The sequence below is a fragment of the Lethenteron reissneri genome, chromosome 62 (assembly GCF_015708825.2).
Source record: "Lethenteron reissneri isolate LAM-NWPU_2019-01 chromosome 62, ASM1570882v1, whole genome shotgun sequence".
Classification (NCBI taxonomy): Eukaryota; Metazoa; Chordata; class Hyperoartia; order Petromyzontiformes; family Petromyzontidae; genus Lethenteron; species Lethenteron reissneri.
This window is the reverse complement of record NC_083840.1, coordinates 313,334-334,008: the sequence shown is the minus strand read 5'-3', so window position 1 is coordinate 334,008 and position 20,675 is coordinate 313,334. Positions and strand designations below refer to the sequence as shown.

The following is a 20,675-nucleotide window of genomic DNA, read 5'->3' as shown; positions in this document are numbered from 1 at the left end:
GTAACATCTCATCCTGTGTTCTTTGGAACCTTCTACGTGACTTTACCGAAAGAACCAAGAAGATGAATCCCTGCAGTCACGAAAGCTTTAAATCAAAAAAATTGTCTGTTGTTGTTTGTGCTGGCATGTCTGCATTGTGTGGTTTGCGTCATTATGTATTGCAGTGTGTATTGTGTACATATTGTGCAGTTGCCGTGTCTACTGACGGCACAACCACGCAAGCTGTATAACGGCAACGTTCTGAGAGATGTATATACCGTGCAGTTCGAGTTGTATGCTTCGTGTTGTCTCTGTTGTGTGTATTATGTTGTCTGTATCGTGTTCTCTGTATCATGTTATCTGTATCATGTTGTATCTATCGTGTGTAGCGTGTGGTTCACGCTGTGTCGTGTGCACCTTGCATACCCGCGCAGCTGCATGACAGCGACGTCCTTGGAGGAGCTGAAGTCGAGCTGGCGCAGGAAGCGCTCCTTGACATAGTAGAGCAGCCCCCCGTGCACCGCGTAAGCAGGCCGCTCGCGCTCCAACTTGAACACGATCATGCCGCTGTCGTGGCCTGCAACAAGCCAGACGTAATTATACACACAACAACCGCCATTAACCACTAAGTGGAGGTGATATCACTACAGCGCTTGTGCCAGGCCAGATGCACTTTAAGGTCACGTGAAGTGTTTAACGCCTGCCGACAAGAGGTCAAGGTACAGACCCAGGTGCAATGGGTTGACTCACTGAAATGACTAGCAGACGCACGACTTCTGCCCCCTACTGTGCCAACTTACTGTATTTTAGCTACCCGGCGCTCCGCTCATTGTTGTGTCAATCCTCTGTCCTCCGTTCATGTTGAAGGGTGACTGACTCTAAATGCCCAATGGCGTCCTTTATGAGCTTCGATAACAGAGGCCGATCTTGACACCGCTGGTACCAGTTATCAACAAATCCACTAAGCTAACCATTCTCCCTCTACCAGATCAGGCAACCTCTTCTCTATCCTGTGCCACCCACACACTCACCAAACTGCATCCACACTCTTATTTACAAGACAATAGATCCCCGCATATCCTTAAGATACTTTTGGGGTAAGTGCTGCTCACGAGCACCTATAAAGGCTGGCACGGCACACCAAGGCGTGGGTGGCGAGCACCATGCCCGACTGCCTTTGTTTCCCCAAAGGTGATGTTTACACACAGCACTAGGTACTCATTTGAGGCCGAGTCGACTTAGGGAAGGCCTAGGTGCGGTTCAGATAATTGTTACTGGTGTTAGCCTTGAGCGGGAATCGAACTCAGGTCACCAGATTTGTAGTCCAATGCGCGAACCGCAACACTACTGCTCCCCACAAGACACACACCTGCAGCGAAGAGGTTGAGGGAGGGATGGGCAGCAAGGACCCAGAAGCGGTCGTGGTCTCTGCGGAACGTCTGCACTCCCGTGCTGCAAGGGGAGAATCAGAGCAGAGGGGATATGAACAGACAACCACAGCCAATAAAAAACACATAATTCCCTTGTTATTCATGAGGGATACGTTCCGGAGATGCTCGATGAGAGCAAATTTCGCAGATAATGATATTGGCCTACGAAAACCCATCTTTTTAATGAATTACCTTAAAATAAATAGGTAAATAAGCTACTAAATACGTGAAAATTATCTCATCACTTTTTCGCATCACTTTCTCTCATTACATTCTCTTTCATCATTTACTCTCATTACATTCTCTCTCATCACTTTCTCTCATCACTTTCTATCTCTCTCTCTCTCTCTCGATGCAGTCATTTGGCTATCTGCGAATCGCATCTGGAACTCTAAAGTCATGGATAGCAAGTTCGTGAATATAACAAGGAATACCGTAGAGACAAATTACACATGAATGCAAAATACCAATGCTACTAATATAATATATACCACAAACGAGAGGACATGAACATGACCCGTGCGTTGTTCATCTGTCCAGGTGGGGGTGTGTGTGTACTTGCACACCCACTCAGTAGTGGGTCAATGGCGGTGCAGTGGTTCGGACACTGCGCTACGAACCCAGCAACCAATTCAATTCCCACTCATAACCGATAACAATGGGAGCGTACTTAAATAAGTACCTTGAGAGGTGTATACAAGTGTAATGACAGGGTGACACCTGCCGGCCTGTAAGGGTCATTACGGTTATAGCTGCATTACATAAAGCATATCTGGGGTAAAGGTTAAGGGCGGTGTCAGTCGAGAAGCTCCGGGAACCATCCAGAAGGGTCTAGTAGGTTCTAGAAAGGGGACGTGACCAGAGTAGGAGCTTGGCCACGCCAGGCGAATATAAGGAGCACCGAACCAGAGCTTTGGGGCTGGTTGCGTTGCTGATCGCCGTCATCTTCGTCTTAACCACGTGGCTGTTCTTCTGCAAGACCTGCTCCGTTTTCGCCGCTACGCTCATCAACCAGCCAGCGTAGCGCAGGACGGAGAGGGGCTACGTGTTTAGAGCAGCCTGGGTGTAGCCGCGTTACCAAGTGTATCGGCCTATGTGCTCTTAATAAACAAGAAGCCTTCTACTAGACGTGTGTCGGGAGTCGTTCACGACACACAAGCATTGGCATTGGGGAAACAAAGGCGGCCGGGCATGGTGGTGGCCACCTACCCCCATGCTGGCCTTCATAAGTACTGTTCGCTTACAGCATTTACCCCAACAGACTGTTAAAGGCAAGACGGGGAAACTAAGTTTGAAGGTGTATATGTGTGCGCATCGGCCAGTTGATGTTCTGTTGTGATTGATTTTGAAGCAGATGTGAGTGTGCTGTGAGCTCTAGATGGGGCGAGTGGGGACACAGGGATTCTTATGTGTGGGGATTTAACAATGTTTTATATGTATTTATTTAGCCTGTAGAGCCACACTGAGTCGTCAGACTTTTTCAAGATGGTGCTGCATTGAGGTAATATTTCAAGATGTTTTCAGCCAACTGATGAGTGTTTATACATGTGAGTGGAAACCAGGAGCACCTAGAGAGAACCCATGCATGCGAGGAAGCAACACTCTTACCGTACCGATGGAAACGAGATAGCAAATAGTCCACTTGGTGTACCACCCTTCACCCTTCTCCTGGCGAGCCAGAACATGGCACCTTGATGCCCATGGGGAATCTCACTACTTTTGTGCATGATCCGCCAATCCTCGCTGCTTCCAGAGCACTGTTGGATTACAGGCCACACGCAGTGGTGGCTACCACTGCCTTGGAACATCGATGACGATGGTCACGATGATGATAATGGTGATGATGCTTATTTACTAAGTGCACTGTGTTTGAGAAACATCACAGCTTTGTCAAGGCCACTCACTTGCTCTGACCGTCACACCACCAGCGGTTAGCGTTGCACTGTGCTACGAAATCGGCAACCCGAGTTCGATTCCTACTCACGGCCAACATCCGTGGCAGTGAATATCAGAATCGGAGCTAGGGCTCCCCTAGTTAGACTAAGCCTTAAATGAGTCCCTGGTGCGGTGTGTGTAAAACATCAGCAGCAATGGGGAGACAAAGGATTGCTGGGTAGGTTAGGCAATGCTGGCCACACCACACCCCTCATAGGTGTGAGCTGAATTTCGATTTAAAGCTTTTGTGACTGCAGGGATTCATCTTCTTGGTTCTTTCAGTAAAGTCACGTAGAAGGGAGATAATAAAATAATAAAAATAAAACATAATAAAATAATACAATTCTCATGACGTTTCGGCCACAACGCAAGCATATCTGCATTTTCCATAAATATGCTAAATTCCTCTGTTGATATGCAAATTCCTTGGTCAAGGCGCTCTTCCTCCCCTAACCCAGCTTAAATATACGCTGCCAAGCTTGGTGGTGTTCATTCAGACGCTGTCTTTCCGACAGACCTGTTCTTCACCTGAGGACGGCTGCTTGCGTTGTGTCCGAAACGTCGTGAGAATTATTTTATTATGTTTTATTTTTATTATTTTATTATCTCCCTTCTACGTGACTTTACCGAAAGAACCAAGAAGAGGTGTGAGCTGTGTCAGCCTTCTTGGGTTTTGCTCGCTAAAAGCACTTGGCTCAAACGCCCTGTTGAGAGGCTTCCACAGGGTGATATTTGTCTGTGTGTGCATGTCCTCACCGCTTGGACATGTCCCACACGCGGATACTCTTGTCCTCGGAGTTGCTGAGGATGAGTTCGTGACGCGGGTGGAAGAGGCAGCAGGAAACATTATTGTAGTGTCCACGGCAAGTGTCTACTTCCCATGCCTTTGAGTCTGTACACGCGCAAGAATACGTGCCGCCCAAGCACATACAGACAAATACATAAATACGCATACACACAACGGCATATACACGCACATGCACACAAACGTACAATACACACCAAGACATATTTATGCACACACACACTAAGTGGCGGTGATGTCATCACGGTGCTTGTGCCGGGCTAGGTGCACCTTTTGGCTATCATGTGAAGTGTTGAAGGCAAACTTCCGGCAGGTCATGGAACAGATCCAGGTGCAATGGGTTGATTGACTGAAGTGACTAACGGATTCACCACTTGTGCTCCCCACTATGCCAACTCGCTGCCTTTAAGCTGCCCGGAACTCCGCTCTTTGTTGTGAGCATCGTTCCTCTGCTCCTACGCTATTGCTGGAGGACGACTGCCTTCAACTGCCCAGTAGCGTCCTTCACGAGCCTAATCCACATAGGCCGATCTTGATACCGCTGGTACTGGCCATTGGCAGGTCCATTCAACCCCAAATCCCCCCGTAACGGCATCAGCCCATCTCTTCTCCAGCCCCAAATAATGAATGACCAACGAATGAACTAATTAATGAATGAGAGAATGAATGAGCAAATTGATGAATGAATTATAAAATGAGCGAGCGAATTAATTAACTCAATGACCAAATAAATGAATGACTAAATTAATAAACAAGAGATAATTAACGAGTGAATGAATGATGTGTGAATGAATGAGTGAACCGCCGAGCTCTCCACACACCGTTCATCCTCCACAGCTTGACTTGGCGATCGTCAGCCCCGGACACGATGAGGGGCATAGTGGGGTGGAACGCCGCCCAGTTCACTCCGCGGTCGTGGCCCTGCCGACGAACACGCAAAATACACGCGACGAGCGCACCAAAAACTTAACATCCAACAACACACACAACATGCAAATTAGGGTGGCCAATGCCACTCGACACGTGCCCCTCATCTAAGACCCCCACGCAGAAGATCCCCTGGGCTTCAACCGTCCCCCCCCGAAGCTCACGGGACCCTGACCCATGAACCGCATTGGCATAAAGCGTGGCTTGTGGCAGTGGCAGCAGACACTCGACGACGAAGCAGAAATGGGAGCTTAAAAAACTCGGTGGGGCAGTGTGCGGAGGACTGTGGTCACCAAAGGAGAAAATAATGAGACGAAAACTTAAGACTCAATTTACCCGATTCAAAAATATGAAGGAGGCGTCAACACAACGGTGATCACCAACTCCGCTACTCCTGATGCAGTTATTTGGCTCATCAACCACTTCAATGTAAAATTATAGCCGTTGCTCTACATCAAAGGAAACTATCTAACTATTTTGCTATTTTACCAGGTAAGGCCCACTGAGCTATATAGTTCATTTTCAGAGGCGACATGGCCACAAATCATCACTCAACCAAGTGACTTACAGGGAGGGAAAAAAGTATTTGATCCCCTGCTGATTTTGTACGTTTGCCCACTGACAAAGAAATGTTCAGTCTATAATTTTAATGGTAGGTTTATTTGAACAGTGAGAGACAGAATAACAACAAAAATCCAGAAAAACGCATGTCAAAAATGTTATAAATTGATTTGCATTTTAATGAGGGAAATAAGTATTTGACCCCTCTGCAAAACATGACTTAGTACTTGGTGGCAAAACCCTTGTTGGCAATCACAGAGGTCAGACATTTATTGTAGTTGGCCACCAGGTTTGCACACATCTCAGGAGGGATTTTGTCCCACTCCTCTTTGCAGATCTTCTCCAAGTCATTAAGGTTTCGAGGCTGACGTTTGGCAACTCGAACCTTCAGCTCCCTCCACAGATTTTCTATGGGATTAAGGTCTGGAGACTGGCTAGGCCACTCCAGGACCTTAATGTGCTTCTTCTTGAGCCACTCCTTTGTTGCCTTGGCCGCGTGTTTTGGGTCATTGTCATGCTGGAATACCCATCCACGACCCATTTTCAATGCCCTGGCTGAGGGAAGGAGGTTCTCACCCAAGATTTGACGGTACATGGCCCCGTCCATCGTCCCTTTGATGCGGTGAAGTTGTTCCTTCTCCTTAGCAGAAAAACACCCCCAAAGCATAATGTTTCCACCTCCATGTTTGATGGTGGTGATGGTGTTCTTGGGGTCATAGGCAGCATTCCTCCTCCTCCAAACAAGGCGAGTTGAGTTGATGCCAAAGAGCTCCATTTTGGTCTCATCTGACCACAACACTTTCACCCAGTTGTCCTCTGAATCATTCAGATGTTCATTGGCAAACTTCAGACAGGCATGTATATGTGCTTTCTTGAGCAGGGGTACCTTGCGGGCGCTGCAGTATTTCAGTCCTTCACGGCGTAGTGTGTTACTAACTGTTTTCTTGGTGACTATGGTCCCAGCTGCCTTGAGATCATTGACAAGATCCTCCCGTGTAGTTCTGGGCTGATTCCTCACCGTTCTCATGATCATTGCAACTCCACGAGGTGAGATCTTGCATGGAGCCCCAGGCCGAGGGAGATTGACAGTTCTTTTGTGTTTCTTACATTTGCGAATAATCGCACCAACTGTTGTCACCTTCTCACCAAGCTGCTTGGCGATGGTCTTGTAGTCCATTCCAGCCTTGTGTAGATCTACAATCTTGTCCCTGACATCCTTGGAGAGCTCTTTGGTCTTGGCCATGGTGGAGAGTTTGGAATCTGATTGATTGATTGCTTCTGTGAACAGATGTCTTTTATACAGGTAACAAGCTGAGGTTAGGAGCACTCCCTTTAAGAGTGTGCTCCTAATCTCAGCTCGTTACCTGTATAAAAGACACCTGGGAGCCAAAAATCTTTCTGATTGAGAGGGGGTCAAATACTTATTTCCCTCATTAAAATGCCAATCAATTTATAACATTTTTGACATGCGTTTTTCTGGATTTTGTTGTTATTCTGTCTCTCACTGTTCAAATAAACCTATCAGTAAAATTATAGACTGAACATTTCTTTTTCTTAGGTTTTTTCGGTAAAGTGACGTAGGTAAAAAATAAAAATTAATAAAAGTAAAATAAAAATAAAAATCACGACGTTTCGGAGGCAACACAAGCTTCCGTCTTCAGGTGGAACAGTCACAGCACGATAGCCGTATCAAGTGATACCTACGTGACTTTACCGAAAAAACCTAAGAATATGAATCCTTGCAGTCACGAAAGCTTCAAATCTAGAATGAACATTTCTTTGTCAGTGGGCAAACGTACAAAATAAGCAAGGGATCAAATACTTTTTTCCCTCACTGTATCACGTGGAAATTTAGAGCAGCCAAATACTCTAAAAGTATGTTTCTAAACGTGGAGAGAAAAACCAGAGGACCTGGAGAAAAATCCACACGACCACGGGGAGAAAACGCAAACTCAAAATATACAGGCGTCAAGGTTGGAATCAAACCCACGACCTCCTGTATACTAGGTGAGGGGAAGGGGAGCGGTACCTCCAGGACGTGTTTCACCACGGCATCAGCGGCGCCGAAGAGGTCAACCCCGGAGATGGAGCGGAGCTCCGCGTCGCCCGACGATCCGGGATTCAGGTTCTTCTTGCGGAGGCCTGGGCCAGCCCCAGGGGAGAGAGCAGCAGAGCAGCGGCATATGAGCTGATGCACACGCGGGTTCACATGGGTGCACACGGGTATGTACAAACGCGGGTTCACATGGGTACGTACAAAGATGGGTTCACATGCGTACGTACAAAGATGGGTTCACATGCATACATACAAACACGGGTTCACAAGGGGACAAACACGGGTTCACACGGGTATACACAAACATGGGTTCACACGGGTAAAAACAAACACCGGGTCACACGGATATTTACAGACATGGGTTCAGACGGGTACACACGGTACATACTAGCACACGGGAATATATACGTGTAATAAAGCTGTTTGAGACGACTTCTGGAATCCGTCTTTTATTCACTTTAGGTTACAGTTACTTCACGCTGCTGATAGGCAACGTGAAGGGAACAGATAGACCGAGAGAGACGCACTGCCATGTGGAAACTCGGAGCCCCGCTCCCGCGTGGCCCCTTCCTCCGTTCGTTCCCGTTCTGACCACGTGTCGTTCCTCTCTACCCCTATTTAATACCCGGGTCACGTGGTACGCTTCCGCCAATCCTCGTTAGCCTGCATCGAATCTTCAAGGCTCCCTCGTCAGCTCCCGGGACCACGCCCCTGACTCATCTCCCCATTGGCTGAGGCCAAAGCCAGCAGAACCAATCTCCATAGCTGTCACCCTTCCATCACCATGCCCAACCACCTTTGTCTCCCCAGCGGCAATGTTTAACTACACACTGCACCAGGTACTCATTTGAGGCCGTGTCGACCTAGGGGAGACCCAGGACCGATTCAGATAATAGTCACTGGTGTTGGTCATGAGTGGGAATCGAACTCGGGCCGCCAGGTATGTAGCGCAGCGTGCTAACCGCTCCACTACCGCTCTCCACACACACATAGGTACACAGACACAAGCATCACATGGGTACATACAAACATATATGGTGAGATGGAGTAGCGAGAAGGTGAGGTGTTCATTTGGTGAGGTTGTGAGAAGATGTGGTGCTGGTGAGGAGGAGGTGGTGAGTGAGACGTTGCACCGGAAATGTCCCAGACGCGTACGGTCTGATCCAGGCTCGCTGACACCACCAGGTCCTCCGTGGGGTGGAACTGGGCGCACATCACGTAGTGGTTGTGCCCCGTCAGCACGCTGCACCACACACGTACACACACACAGATATACATATGTATACAACACACAGCACAATTAGCCAAAACATACACACACATATAGCCAACAAACAGCATTCTGAATCCCACACACACAATATGTACAACACACACAAGATGTAGTGGATGTGTCCCGTCATTACACTGCAACACAAAGACACAGAACCTCCATGTAGCCTTTAACGGACTGTTGGGTCAAGTGCTGATAGGATAAGGATACGTGTTAGTGTAGTGGTTTGATGGAAAAGCGCACCTTGTCTGGAGGCAACACGTTTATGGAAATAACCTAAGGCAGGGGTGAGTCCCGGCTAACTATATCTACACCTTTTGTCGGAAACTATGATCTTCTCATATTCTTGGTTCTTTCGGTAAAGTCACATAGAAGGGAAACAATACATATTGTTTCATATTTTTCTTATTTTATTGTTTCCCTTCTACGTGACTTTACCGAAAGAACCAAGAATATGAATCCCTGCAGTCACGAAAGCTTTAAATCAAAATTTACGATCTTCTCCTCGAGCCCCGAGTCCCGCACCCCGGCTCCCAGCTCACTCCCGCTCGTTCCGCCACCAACAACCCCGAACCCCTTCCGGCCCCCGCCCTCAACCCCTTCCGGCATGGCCCCGCTCCCCCCTTCACCGCGCCCCAGCACCCGAACGCGAGAAGGGGCTCCCACACATACAGTACCCCCCTTACCTGGTACTGCTTCCCTATAGCGATATCTCATATGACGCTACATTAATATCAGTGATAGGGTTAGGATCAGTGTTACGATTAGTGATTGGGGTAGGATAGGTGATAGGGTAGGATAAGTGTTAGGATCAGTGTTTGTGTAAGGACGCACGTATGTAGAACTTCTTTCACACCGTACATAGCCAACCATTCATAATCAACGATTTTTGGGTTTAGATCGCGTTTATTTATAAATGTGTCGTAACCCTCCACCACCCGACACGGCCAATCAGTAAAAAATGTGTCACGTTGACAAAGACAAATAGTTCACTGCTTTAGCCCACCGGTGTGTTGAAGCAACAACATTCACAATTTGAGTACGACGTTTCGCTGGTAATTACAACCAGCATCATCGGGCAATTCGCCAGAATGGTGAGGCTCTCCTGTGTCTCCCGTTCTTATATAGAGCAGCAGCAGGGTGACGTCATCATTAACTCATTAACTCATCAGGTGCAAAGATTCAAGGGGGGAGTGATTGTAATTATATACTAGATTAGTAATCAGGCTATTGTTACGATGCGAGTTGTAGATTAGTAATCATTTGGAATGTGTTTTATTGTGATTATGCCACATTAGTAATCTGTTAGTGGTTGTTTCCCTTATAAGTAATTGTAATGTATCTTATTTAATAATACGCTTCCAGGCCGCACTAAGCCTGTAGCTGTCTGAGCGATTAAAGTTATTTCTGTTTCTCTCAATTTCAATCGATTCTCTAATTAGTCTTTGCCAGTAGAGAATCGATTGAAATTGAGAGAAACAGAAATAACTTTAATCGCTCAGACAGCTACAGGCTTAGTGCGGCCTGGAAGCGTATTATTAAATAAGATACATTACAATTACTTATAAGGGAAACAACCACTAACAGATTACTAATGTAGCATAATCACAATAAAACACATTCCAAATGATTACTAATCTACAACTCGCATCGTAACAATAGCCTGATTACTAATCTAGTATATAATTACAATCACTCCCCCCTTGAATCTTTGCACCTGATGAGTTAATGAGTTAATGATGACGTCATCCTGCTGCTGCTCTATATAAGAACGGGAGACACAGGAGAGCCTCACCATTCTGGCGAATTGCCCGATGATGCTGGTTGTAATTACCAGCGAAACGTCGTACTCAAATTGTGAATGTTGTTGCTTCAACACACCGGTGGGCTAAAGCAGTGAACTATTTGTCTTTGTCAACGTGACACATTTTTTACTGATTGGCCGTGTCGGGTGGTGGAGGGTTACGACACATTTATAAATAAACGCGATCTAAACCCAAAAATCGTTGATTATGAATAACATTGGTCGCGAAAGCCTACGTGTTAAATAGCCAACCATGCTAATCGGAGGTGATAGTGGTAGGATCAGCGTTAGGATGAGTGAAAGGGTTAAGATTAAGAGTAGGTTTAGGTCTTAAAGCTTTCATGACTGCAGGAATTCATATTCTTTGGGTCTTTCGGCAAAGTCACGTGGATAGGTTCAAAGAAATAACAAAAAAATAACAAAAAAACTACGACGTTTCGATCACAACACAAGCGATCGTCATCGGGAACTTTCCCCCTCTTTTTATCCTCCAGATGACGATCGCCTGTGTTGTGATCGAAACGTCGTAGTTTTTTGTTCTTTTTTTGTTATTTTCTTTGAACTTATCTACGTGACTTTACCAAAAAACCCAAAGAATATAATAGTAGGTTTAGGATCAATGTTAGGATTAGCTATAGGGATAAGATTAGTGATAGTATGAGTATTGGGGTTCGTGTAAGGGTGTTAGAGGAGTTAGCACATCACGGGCAGCAGCACCCACCACACACAGGTGCGGCTCTGCCAGTTCCAGATGCGGATCGTCTGGTCGTCCGAGCAGCTGATGATCCACGGGTACTCCTGCTCACACACAAACACGCCAGGACAGCTCAACGTGGTGTGTGACAAAGACAACAATTTGCCGATAACCATTAAAACAGACTTTATTTTGCCAAATGTTGTTTGCGAGTAGCACCTATGAAGGCCGTCATGGCGCACTTATTAGAGGGTGTGGTGTGGCCAAATCGATGCCCAGCCACATTTGTCTCCCCAGCACTGATGTTGTTCGCCCACTGCACCCAATATGCCGAGTTAGCCTCAGAGGGACCCAGGACAGGTTCAGATATTTGGCACTAATTGGCCGTGAGTCGGAATCAGAAATTAGATTGCTGGGTTTGTAGTCGGCTTACCACTACACAATCACACCCCATACAATACATACACACACAGACAAAGATCCCCCGTATAGCCTTGACAGACTGTTGGGGCAAGTGCTGTTAGCGAGCACCTATGAAGGCCAGCACGGCATACGAGGGGGTGGGTGGCCAAAACCATGCCCGGCCACCTTTGTCTCCCTAGTGGCGATGTTTACACATCACATTAGGTACTCATTTGAGGCTGAGTCGACCTAGGGGAGGCCCAGGACCGGTTCAAATAATCGCTATCACTGGTGTTGGCCAAGACCGGGTATCGAACTCGGGTTGCCGGGTTCGTAACCCAGCGTGCTAACCGCTACGCCACCGCCCTCCGATATAATACACGCACACCCACAGACACACTTACATGGTGGAAGAACGTAGTTCGAATGTAGTCTAGGTGACCGAGAAGGGTGAAGAGGCAGCGACGCAGCTTGTAGTTCCACACCTGGTGAAAGACACACACCACCATAGCCGTGACAGGTTATCCATCGGAACACACACACTACCCTGCACACAGCAAACACACATGACATGCCACTCGCGCGTGATATCCCATCACTCTGTCGTCTCCTTTCCCAAAGACGTTGGCAACCATTGCCTTTCTTCCATTTAGCTCCATCCATAATATTACTCAAGAACCTGTTGGTCTACATGCACTCTTAGTCTAGGTGTAATTTTTATGTACGTACATTGTTAATCTACATGCAGTGTTAATTCTACGGGCAATGTAAGTCGATGTGTAATGTTATTCTATTGGCGATCATAGTCTGAGCAATGTTATTCTATGGTCGACCTTAGTCTGTGCAATGTTCGTCTATGGGCAATGTAAGTCTATGTATAATGTTATTCGATGGGCGATCTTAGTCTATGAGCAATGTAAATCTATGGGAAATATAAGTCTATGGGCATGAAGCCCCGCTCGCAAAGCCACGCATGTGACCCCGCTGGGCACCTTGATCTTGTAGTCGTCTCCTCCTGACACGAACAGTGGCTGCTGTTTGTGGAAGTCCACACCCCGAACAGGACCTGCTCACACCAAAAGTATAGCCTTGAACAGACTGTTGAGCCAAGTGCTGTGAGCGAGTAGCACCTATGAAGGTCAGCATAGCACATGAAGGGGGGTGGGTGGCCAGCCAATACAAAGATCCCCCGTATAGCATTTGCAGACTGTTGGGCCAAGTGGTGTTAGCGAGCACCTATGAAGGCCGGCTTGGCACACGAAGGGGGTGGGTTGCCAGCACCAAAGATCCCCCATATCGCCTTAACAGACTGTAGGGGCAAGTGCTGTTAGCGAGCACCTATGAAGGCCGGAACGGTACACGAGGGAGTGGGTACCCAGCACCACGCCTTTGTCTCCCCAGTGGCGATGTTTACACAGCGCACGAGGTACTAATTTAGAGTCGACCTAGAGGAGGCCCAGGACCGGTTCAGATAACCGTCACTGGTGCTGGCCGTGAGCGGAAATCGAACCCGGGTCGCCAGGTTCATAGCGCAGCGCGCTAACCGCTACACTACCGCTCCCCCCAGCACCACACCCCCCAACACACACGCACACACACATAGAGCCATGAGACAATGCATACATACAACACACAGGAATTAGACGCATACAAACACACACCCATACACCACACACACATAACCAATACCTGCCATTTGCCACTAAGCGACTGTGACGTCACAACGCCACCTTTACCAAGCCAGGTGCACTTTGAGGCCATGTGAAGTGTCGAAGGCTCGCTGCCATGAGGTCTCGGGACAGACCTAAGTGCCATAGGTTGGCTGACTGAGATGACCGGTAGATGCACCATCTGTACCGCCCACTGTGCCAACTTGCTGCATTTTAGTCACCCAGTGCTCCTCTCGTTGTTGTGTCGCTCACCTGCCCTCCTTTGTTGCTGGAGGGTGACTGCCTCCAACTGCCCAGCAGCGTCCTTCATGAGCCTCCTCCATAGAGGCTGACCTTGACACCACTGGTACCAGTCGTCGACAAGTCCACTGAGCTCCATAATCCTCCCGTACCACATCAGTCCGCCTCTTCTCCAGCCCACGTCGCACCCGTTTAGCCCCCTCTATGTGGCCAAACAGAAGTTGCTTGGCCATGCGGTGGCTGGGCATGCGGTCTACATGACCCAGCCAATGCAGCCTTGCATGCCGGAGGAGCTCACTGATGGGAATGTGTCCAGATCTTTCAAGGATTTGTGAGCTTCTCACACAACCCAGGATGGATCATAGGCATGCCAGTTGAATGTTTCTAACCGGCGCAGATGTTCCATTAGAGGGGTCCATGCTTCACAAGAATAGAGAGGGGAGGGCATGCCTGTGGCCGAGAAAACCCGAAACTTAATGCGGAGCGACAAACCAGGTAGCATCCAGACAGCATTGCGCAGCCGATTAAAAGATAATGCCGCCTGACTGATTCGGAGTGAGACCTCTGCTGTCAAATCGGAGCTGGTCATAAACACACTGACTAGGTATGGGAAACTCTCCACAACTGCTCCATCACCAATGGGAAGCTGAGGGGATGGAGTGTTTGGTGGCACAAAATACCCAGGCAGGTGCTTAGTTTTTTTGGGGCTGACGGCAAGACCCCACCTCTTAGTGGCACATTCCAGATTCAGCAGCAACATCTACAAATCCTCCTCTGAGTCAGCAGCAATCACCAGATCATTCGCATACAAATAGGCAGTCATCCCTCGACCGCACCTGGGCATCGGATTAGCCTTCCGTTGTATCTGTACCAGATGGAAATCACTCTCATACAGCCATGGACAGTTTATCAAACTACGTGGTCAAAGATGATGTTAAATAATGTGGGAGCCAGAGGACATGCATGTTGCACCCAAAAGTGAACAGGGAATGGCTCCGACTCATGTTGACGTAGGTTAACCCGGGCCTGCCCACCATCATGAAGTCCCTTAATGATTGTGAGCAGAGTTAGGCACTCCGAAAGCACGAAGAACTGCTCACAGCCATGGCATGTTGATGGTATCACAGGCCTTGACCAGGTCAATAAAGCAGAGATGTAGGTCTTGTTGGAATTCCCTACACCTCTGTTGTAGCAGACGGAAAGAGAATATGGCATCCATGCAGGACCGCCCTTGTCTGAAACCACATTGGGGCTCTGCAAGCCTCTCCTCGGCGTGCCTGCAAGGCGATATTGAATAATCCTTGCCAGGACCGGTCCCGGGACACTGAGAAGAGAAATGCCCCTATAGTTGTTACCACCAGGGCATCCTTCCAATCCTGCGGAACCCGTCCTGTGGTCCAGACAGTTGTGATGTCATGTAGGGCAGTCTGCAAACAGATGCCACCCTCCCTCAGCATTTCGAATGGGAGATCGTCTCTACCCGGCACTTTTCCTGGTCTCAGACTTCAGATCGCCCCTCACACTTGCTTCACAGATGGCACTTCAGCCAACCATTCAAGGGGTGGCTACTTATAGGGTCGTCCCACCTTGCCCGATTATGTTGTCTGGGCTGAGGGAATTCCCCTCCAAGACCTCACAAAAATGCCTGCAAACCTGCAGACCTGTTCCTGGGGGTCAGAGATCAGATTACCACTCTTTCCCTTCAGGATGGTAATAGGTGAGGCGCTGCAAGTAATTTTTTTGATGGAATTAAATATTAATTTGTGATTGCGGGCTACGGAGGCGGAATCCATGTCCTAAGCAACCCGCTCCCACCACTCATCCTTGCAGCGCCGCATGCACACATACACAGGGGAATGAGACACACAAATCTACATATGCAAACACAGGCACAACAACAACAGCGGCCATCAATCACTAAGTAGCGGTGACATCACCAGGCTAGGTGCTAGGTGCACTCTCAGGCAATGTGAAGTGTCAAAGGATCGCTGACATGTTACGGAACAGACGCTGGTGCCATGAGTCAACACATACACAAACCGCCTGTCTTCTCAGTGGTGATGTTTTTACACACCTCACAAGATACTCATTTTAGGTTGAGTCGACCTAGGGGAGGTCCAGGAACGGCTCAAATAATGGTCACTGGTGTTGACAGTGAGCGGAAATTGAACGAGTCGCTGGGTTTGTAGGTTAATGCGCTAACCGCTACGCCACTGCTCCCCACTCATACAAAACATACATATGCACACCACATACAATACACAAATGGGAATGATACACACATACAACACACACACATAGGAATGAGGTATACATACATAAAAACATACAAACATACAACACAAGAGGGAACGGGACACACACACCACGGACAGAACACGTGCACCACACATCCCACATGCATTACGCATGTTGTCACAAGCACACGCGCGCGCTCGGTTGGAGTGCGCAGCGTACCATCGTGCTCGTCGTACTTGTCGATGAGCGTGCACATGCGGTAGTCCCACAGCTGGATGACGCCACTGTGCAAGCTCGCCAGCACCCAGGGCCGCTTCGAGTGGAAGCAAAGCCCTGCACAAAAAGGAAAAAAGAGACCCCACCGTGACCTTTAATGGACTGTTGGGGCAAGTGCCGTGAGGACCCATGAAGGCCGGCATAGCATACTAGTTCAGACATTTCCCACCACTGAGAGTGATTGCGAGCGGGAACTTCACTCGGGTTGCAAGGTTCTTAGCGTTGTGTGGCATTAACCACTTCATCAACCGCTCGCCCACAATAAAACACACACAACAGCCTGACATCACCGCCACTAAGCGGCGGTGATGTCAGCACAGCGCTTGCGCCTTGCTAGGTGCACTCGAGGCGACGTGAAGTTGTCAAAGGCTCGCCAATAGGTCACGGAACAGACCCAAGCACCATGGGTTAACGGAGATGACTGGCACATACATACGTATACAGTACTGTCCCGTATTTTCCCGCATATAAGACGCGGGGTATACCACTTTTTACAAACAAAACAAGACCCTGCGGGGTATATGGAGGTGCTGGCTATCCCAAAAATATTTTACACATGTGACATGTCATAACTCGTTTAATTTTTTCATGGTAGGACTATCCACTATGCAACACTTAGCTTTGACTAAAACACTGCTGAATAAACGACTCACACTAATATTGCAAGTTATCACATTTGAGATTATTCGAATTGTTTGTACAATAAAACGACTGTTTGAAGTGGGCGCACTTTATTTACCGTAATACTTTCAGTGGCTGTAGGGGGGTGCGAAAGTTTGAGCTGCGTCTATGGATTGCACAATGGGAAGGGCCTTAACAAGCGTCTACCAAACGCGGAATCATAATTGCCGAGTCCCTTAGGCCGCTGCTATTGGCTAAGCCCTATACAGTCGCGACCATGAACTTTGTTTCAAACTTCCAATGGCTTTGTTGCCAGGAGGCAATGGCGTTACCGTAGTGCCGCTATTGTCTGTGCAGTGAGCAATCTACCAGTGCTAAAACTATACAGGGGTAACTACCGGTGTAGTAGCTGTAATGAGTTCTAGATTTGAAGCTTTCGTGACTGCAAGGATTCATATTCTCAGGTTTTTTTCTGTAAAGTCACGTAGGTAAAACATAAAAATTTATAAAAGTAAAATAAAATAAAAATCACGACGTTTCGGAGGCAAGCTGTAATGAGGTCGAATGATGGTAAGCCTAACTTACTTATCTACCAGTTATGTGTTACTTATTTATTGGATATTTACTTTTGTTACTTATTTACTGTTTTAAGTTCACTCGTTTCTGGTTAGTTTGTTTTCTTTGTGCACGTTATGATATTAATGTTAACAATTGATAGTGGAATGTATTGCAAATGTAAACTTTGTATTAATGATGGAATTAGGCTGCGGTAATGACGTTAAGGATATGAATGCATGCAAGGTATATGGAGGTGCGGGCTATCTGAAATTTGTTTTACACAAAACGCTATTTTTACGGGGTATATGCATCTGCGGGTTATATGCATATGCGGGCTATATGCGGGCTATATGCGGGGAAAATACGGTATTCACGTACCACGTCCTTAGGATACTGCCACCGAGACCCTCACCCATGACTTCATGACATCCTGACCCAACCTTCACCAATCTTCCTCACAGCCTGCCCCCCAAATCCCCGATCACCAAACTCCAGACGATCCAAAACGCTGCCGCCAATGCCAGACTCTCATCGGCACCCGTAAGCAAAACAACCCCAGCCAAATACGCCAATCCCTCCACCAGCTCCCAATCCAGTCCTGGATCAACTACATAATTCACACTCAGTCTTCAAAATCTATACATGGACTTGCTTCTGCCTACCTCTTGTCTCAAATATCCTGCCTCTCCCCTTTCATCTCACTCTGTATGTATGTGTTGAACTTATTTTGCACCATACACAGCCAACCGTGCTAATGTGCTCCCCTCCACACACTTTCCTCTTTCCTCTCTTTCTCATCTTACTCTACTCATCTCCACACACTATCTCTCCTTAAAAATAAGTTCAGTTCACCAGCATCGCTTCAAACAAGCATGACAGCTGATGAGACACTGAAGGTCTAAACAGGTGCAGTGTTTTCGTTTTGTCTCAACAAATGCTGCTGAAATTATGTAATTCCAGAACGAAGGCCTTGCAGGTTGTCTGATAAATGCTTTGAGTAGACGGATCGTCAGTGGCCTTTGGGTGGCAGGACAGCGTCATGGCGAGAAGAGGGAGGAGATGGCATGGAAGTCGAGAATACAGTAACGACAGCCAAACAGGAAGGGATCGACAGTCGCCATTCACCACCAAGGTGGAGGTGACGTCAGCCACAGCCACTGTGCCAGGCTAGGTGCACGTTGAGGCCATCAAAAGTCATGTGGAAAGCTCTCGCTGCTGGCAACAGGTCACGGTGGTGTTGAGATGTTAACTCCATCGCCTGGTATGCAGGAGACCATGAGTTTGATCCCAACCTGACGTCTGTATATTTATAATTTGCGTGTCTCTCTTCCCTACGATTTTCCCCTCCACATTTACAAACGTGCGTTTAGAGTATCTGGCTGCTATAAATTTTCACATGATAAGCCACGTCGTTGAGCTATTATTTGCGGCCAGGTCCCTTCTGAAGAAGAGCTCAGTGGGCCTTACATGATAAAATAAAGAGTTTCAAAGAGCGTATATAGATCCAGATTGTCGAGATTGGCAGACCGCCCGTGCTCCCAACTGTGTGAAGGGAAACACGCCCGAGACTCCGTCTCACCGCAGGAGGTAGGGGTGACGAAATGAGCTCATGGCTTAGCGGCCTTCATCCAGCAGTGGATGACCAACTGGTATGCAGGAGATCGTGGATTCGATTCCGACCCTGACGCCTGCTGTATATTTGTAGTCGCTTAAAGATTTTTTTCCGGGTCCTCCGGGTTTTCCCTCCACATTTAGAATGAACATCACGCGTTTAGAGCTATTTGGCGGCTATACACTTCCACGTGAAAAGGCACTTCGTTGGGCTATCATTTGTGTCCAGGTCGCTTTTGAAAAATAGCTATATCGATCGCTCAGTTGGCCTTAGCTGGTAAAATAAAAATATACAGTTTCGTGATTTTGTTTCGACTGATGATGCTGATATTGGGTTTGAACTTATACGAGGCGGGCAGAGTTCAGCACTACCGAGCTAGTTGGTGGAAATTCCGCGTTCCCATGTCGGGCGCTACGTGGCAGGCAGCAGCAGCAGCATAGACCAGTGTGCAACACGATCCATTTGCTGTACTATACTTCTACGTTCACCACCTTCACCAACTTGCGCTGACCAGCCCCGCCCCTCCCCCAAGACTACTCAAACGTACTGGCGCTCGTCCGGAAAAGAGGTCTGCGACGAACACATGTCCACATTCGCATGACAGGCCCCCGAATGTCCGCGGCACTCACCCTTGACGCGGGCGGACTTGGTCTCGAACTTGGTCAGCATTGTCTCGCGGGCGTCTCCCTGTCTCCCCTCCGTGTCTCCTCTCCGCGTCTCCCTGTGTCTCTCCGTGTCTCCTCTCCGGTGTCTCCCTGCGTCTCACCGTGTCTCCTCTCCGTGTCTCCCTGCGTCTCACCGTGTCTCCTCTCCGTGTCTCCCTGCGTCTCACCGTGTCTCCTCTCCGTGTCTCCCTGCGTCTCACCGGCGTCTCTCTCTCAACATGGACGGAGGAACCACGTCGACTGTCCTACCACCAAAAGGAATCGATTCACCACCGTGGAATCGATTCACCACCGTGGAATCGCCTTATCCGATCCTCGCGCGGCGGTCGGTGAATTGTGTTTGCGGACACCTAAACAAATGCCCACGTTGAACATTACGGTGGAAATTACGGTTTTCAAATACGTTTTTATTTTGTCAGAAGTAACAATAAGCGATGAAAGCAATGCAGATAGTGTTACGTTTTAATCGATTACTTTAATTTTAAGAATGCCATTAATCGATTCGGGTGGCACGTCACCGAAGCTCAACGTGTACCCACAAGGCACCGCGCGAGCCGGGGCCAGAAGCCACGCCCCCAGGGCACGTGACTGCGAATAAGGCAAATGCAAAGTTGGCCCGTGTAGCCTCTCGCGGCAAGTGCAGTGAGCGAGCGGGCCTCATCAGAATCAATCAGAATATACAGGGGCTGTCCATAAATGACGTCACGCACCTAAGGGGGGAGGGGTCAGACGTTTGTGACGAGCTGGGGGTGAGAAATGTGACGTCACATCAAAATGCGCAACTTTAAATAAATATAGACAACACGCTCCACTTAATTAAATACTTTTTAATAAACGTTTTCTCCTACAACACCAGAGTGCAGCGCCACATCAAATACGCACTACAATGATAATAGTTTAAAGCGATTTGAAGCATGTTTTATATTTTG

General features: G+C 48.0%; 1 protein-coding gene across 1 annotated transcript in view; it reads right to left on the bottom strand.

The window, feature by feature from the left end:
• COPA (COPI coat complex subunit alpha) overlaps positions 1-19,913 on the bottom strand; it is an 83,257-nt gene extending 63,344 nt beyond the window's left edge. Inside the window, exons 1-11 of the mRNA XM_061576978.1 lie at positions 19,711-19,913; positions 16,234-16,347; positions 12,859-12,932; positions 12,271-12,351; positions 11,492-11,568; positions 8,827-8,936; positions 7,667-7,779; positions 4,971-5,070; positions 4,101-4,236; positions 1,349-1,431; positions 406-556 (exon numbers count right to left, since the gene is read on the bottom strand). Of these exons, the coding sequence (XP_061432962.1) occupies positions 406-556; positions 1,349-1,431; positions 4,101-4,236; positions 4,971-5,070; positions 7,667-7,779; positions 8,827-8,936; positions 11,492-11,568; positions 12,271-12,351; positions 12,859-12,932; positions 16,234-16,347; positions 19,711-19,750 (1,079 nt within the window). The 5' untranslated portion in view covers positions 19,751-19,913. The remainder of the gene's footprint in view (positions 1-405; positions 557-1,348; positions 1,432-4,100; positions 4,237-4,970; positions 5,071-7,666; positions 7,780-8,826; positions 8,937-11,491; positions 11,569-12,270; positions 12,352-12,858; positions 12,933-16,233; positions 16,348-19,710) is intronic.
• Between the last annotated feature and the right edge of the window lie 762 nt (positions 19,914-20,675).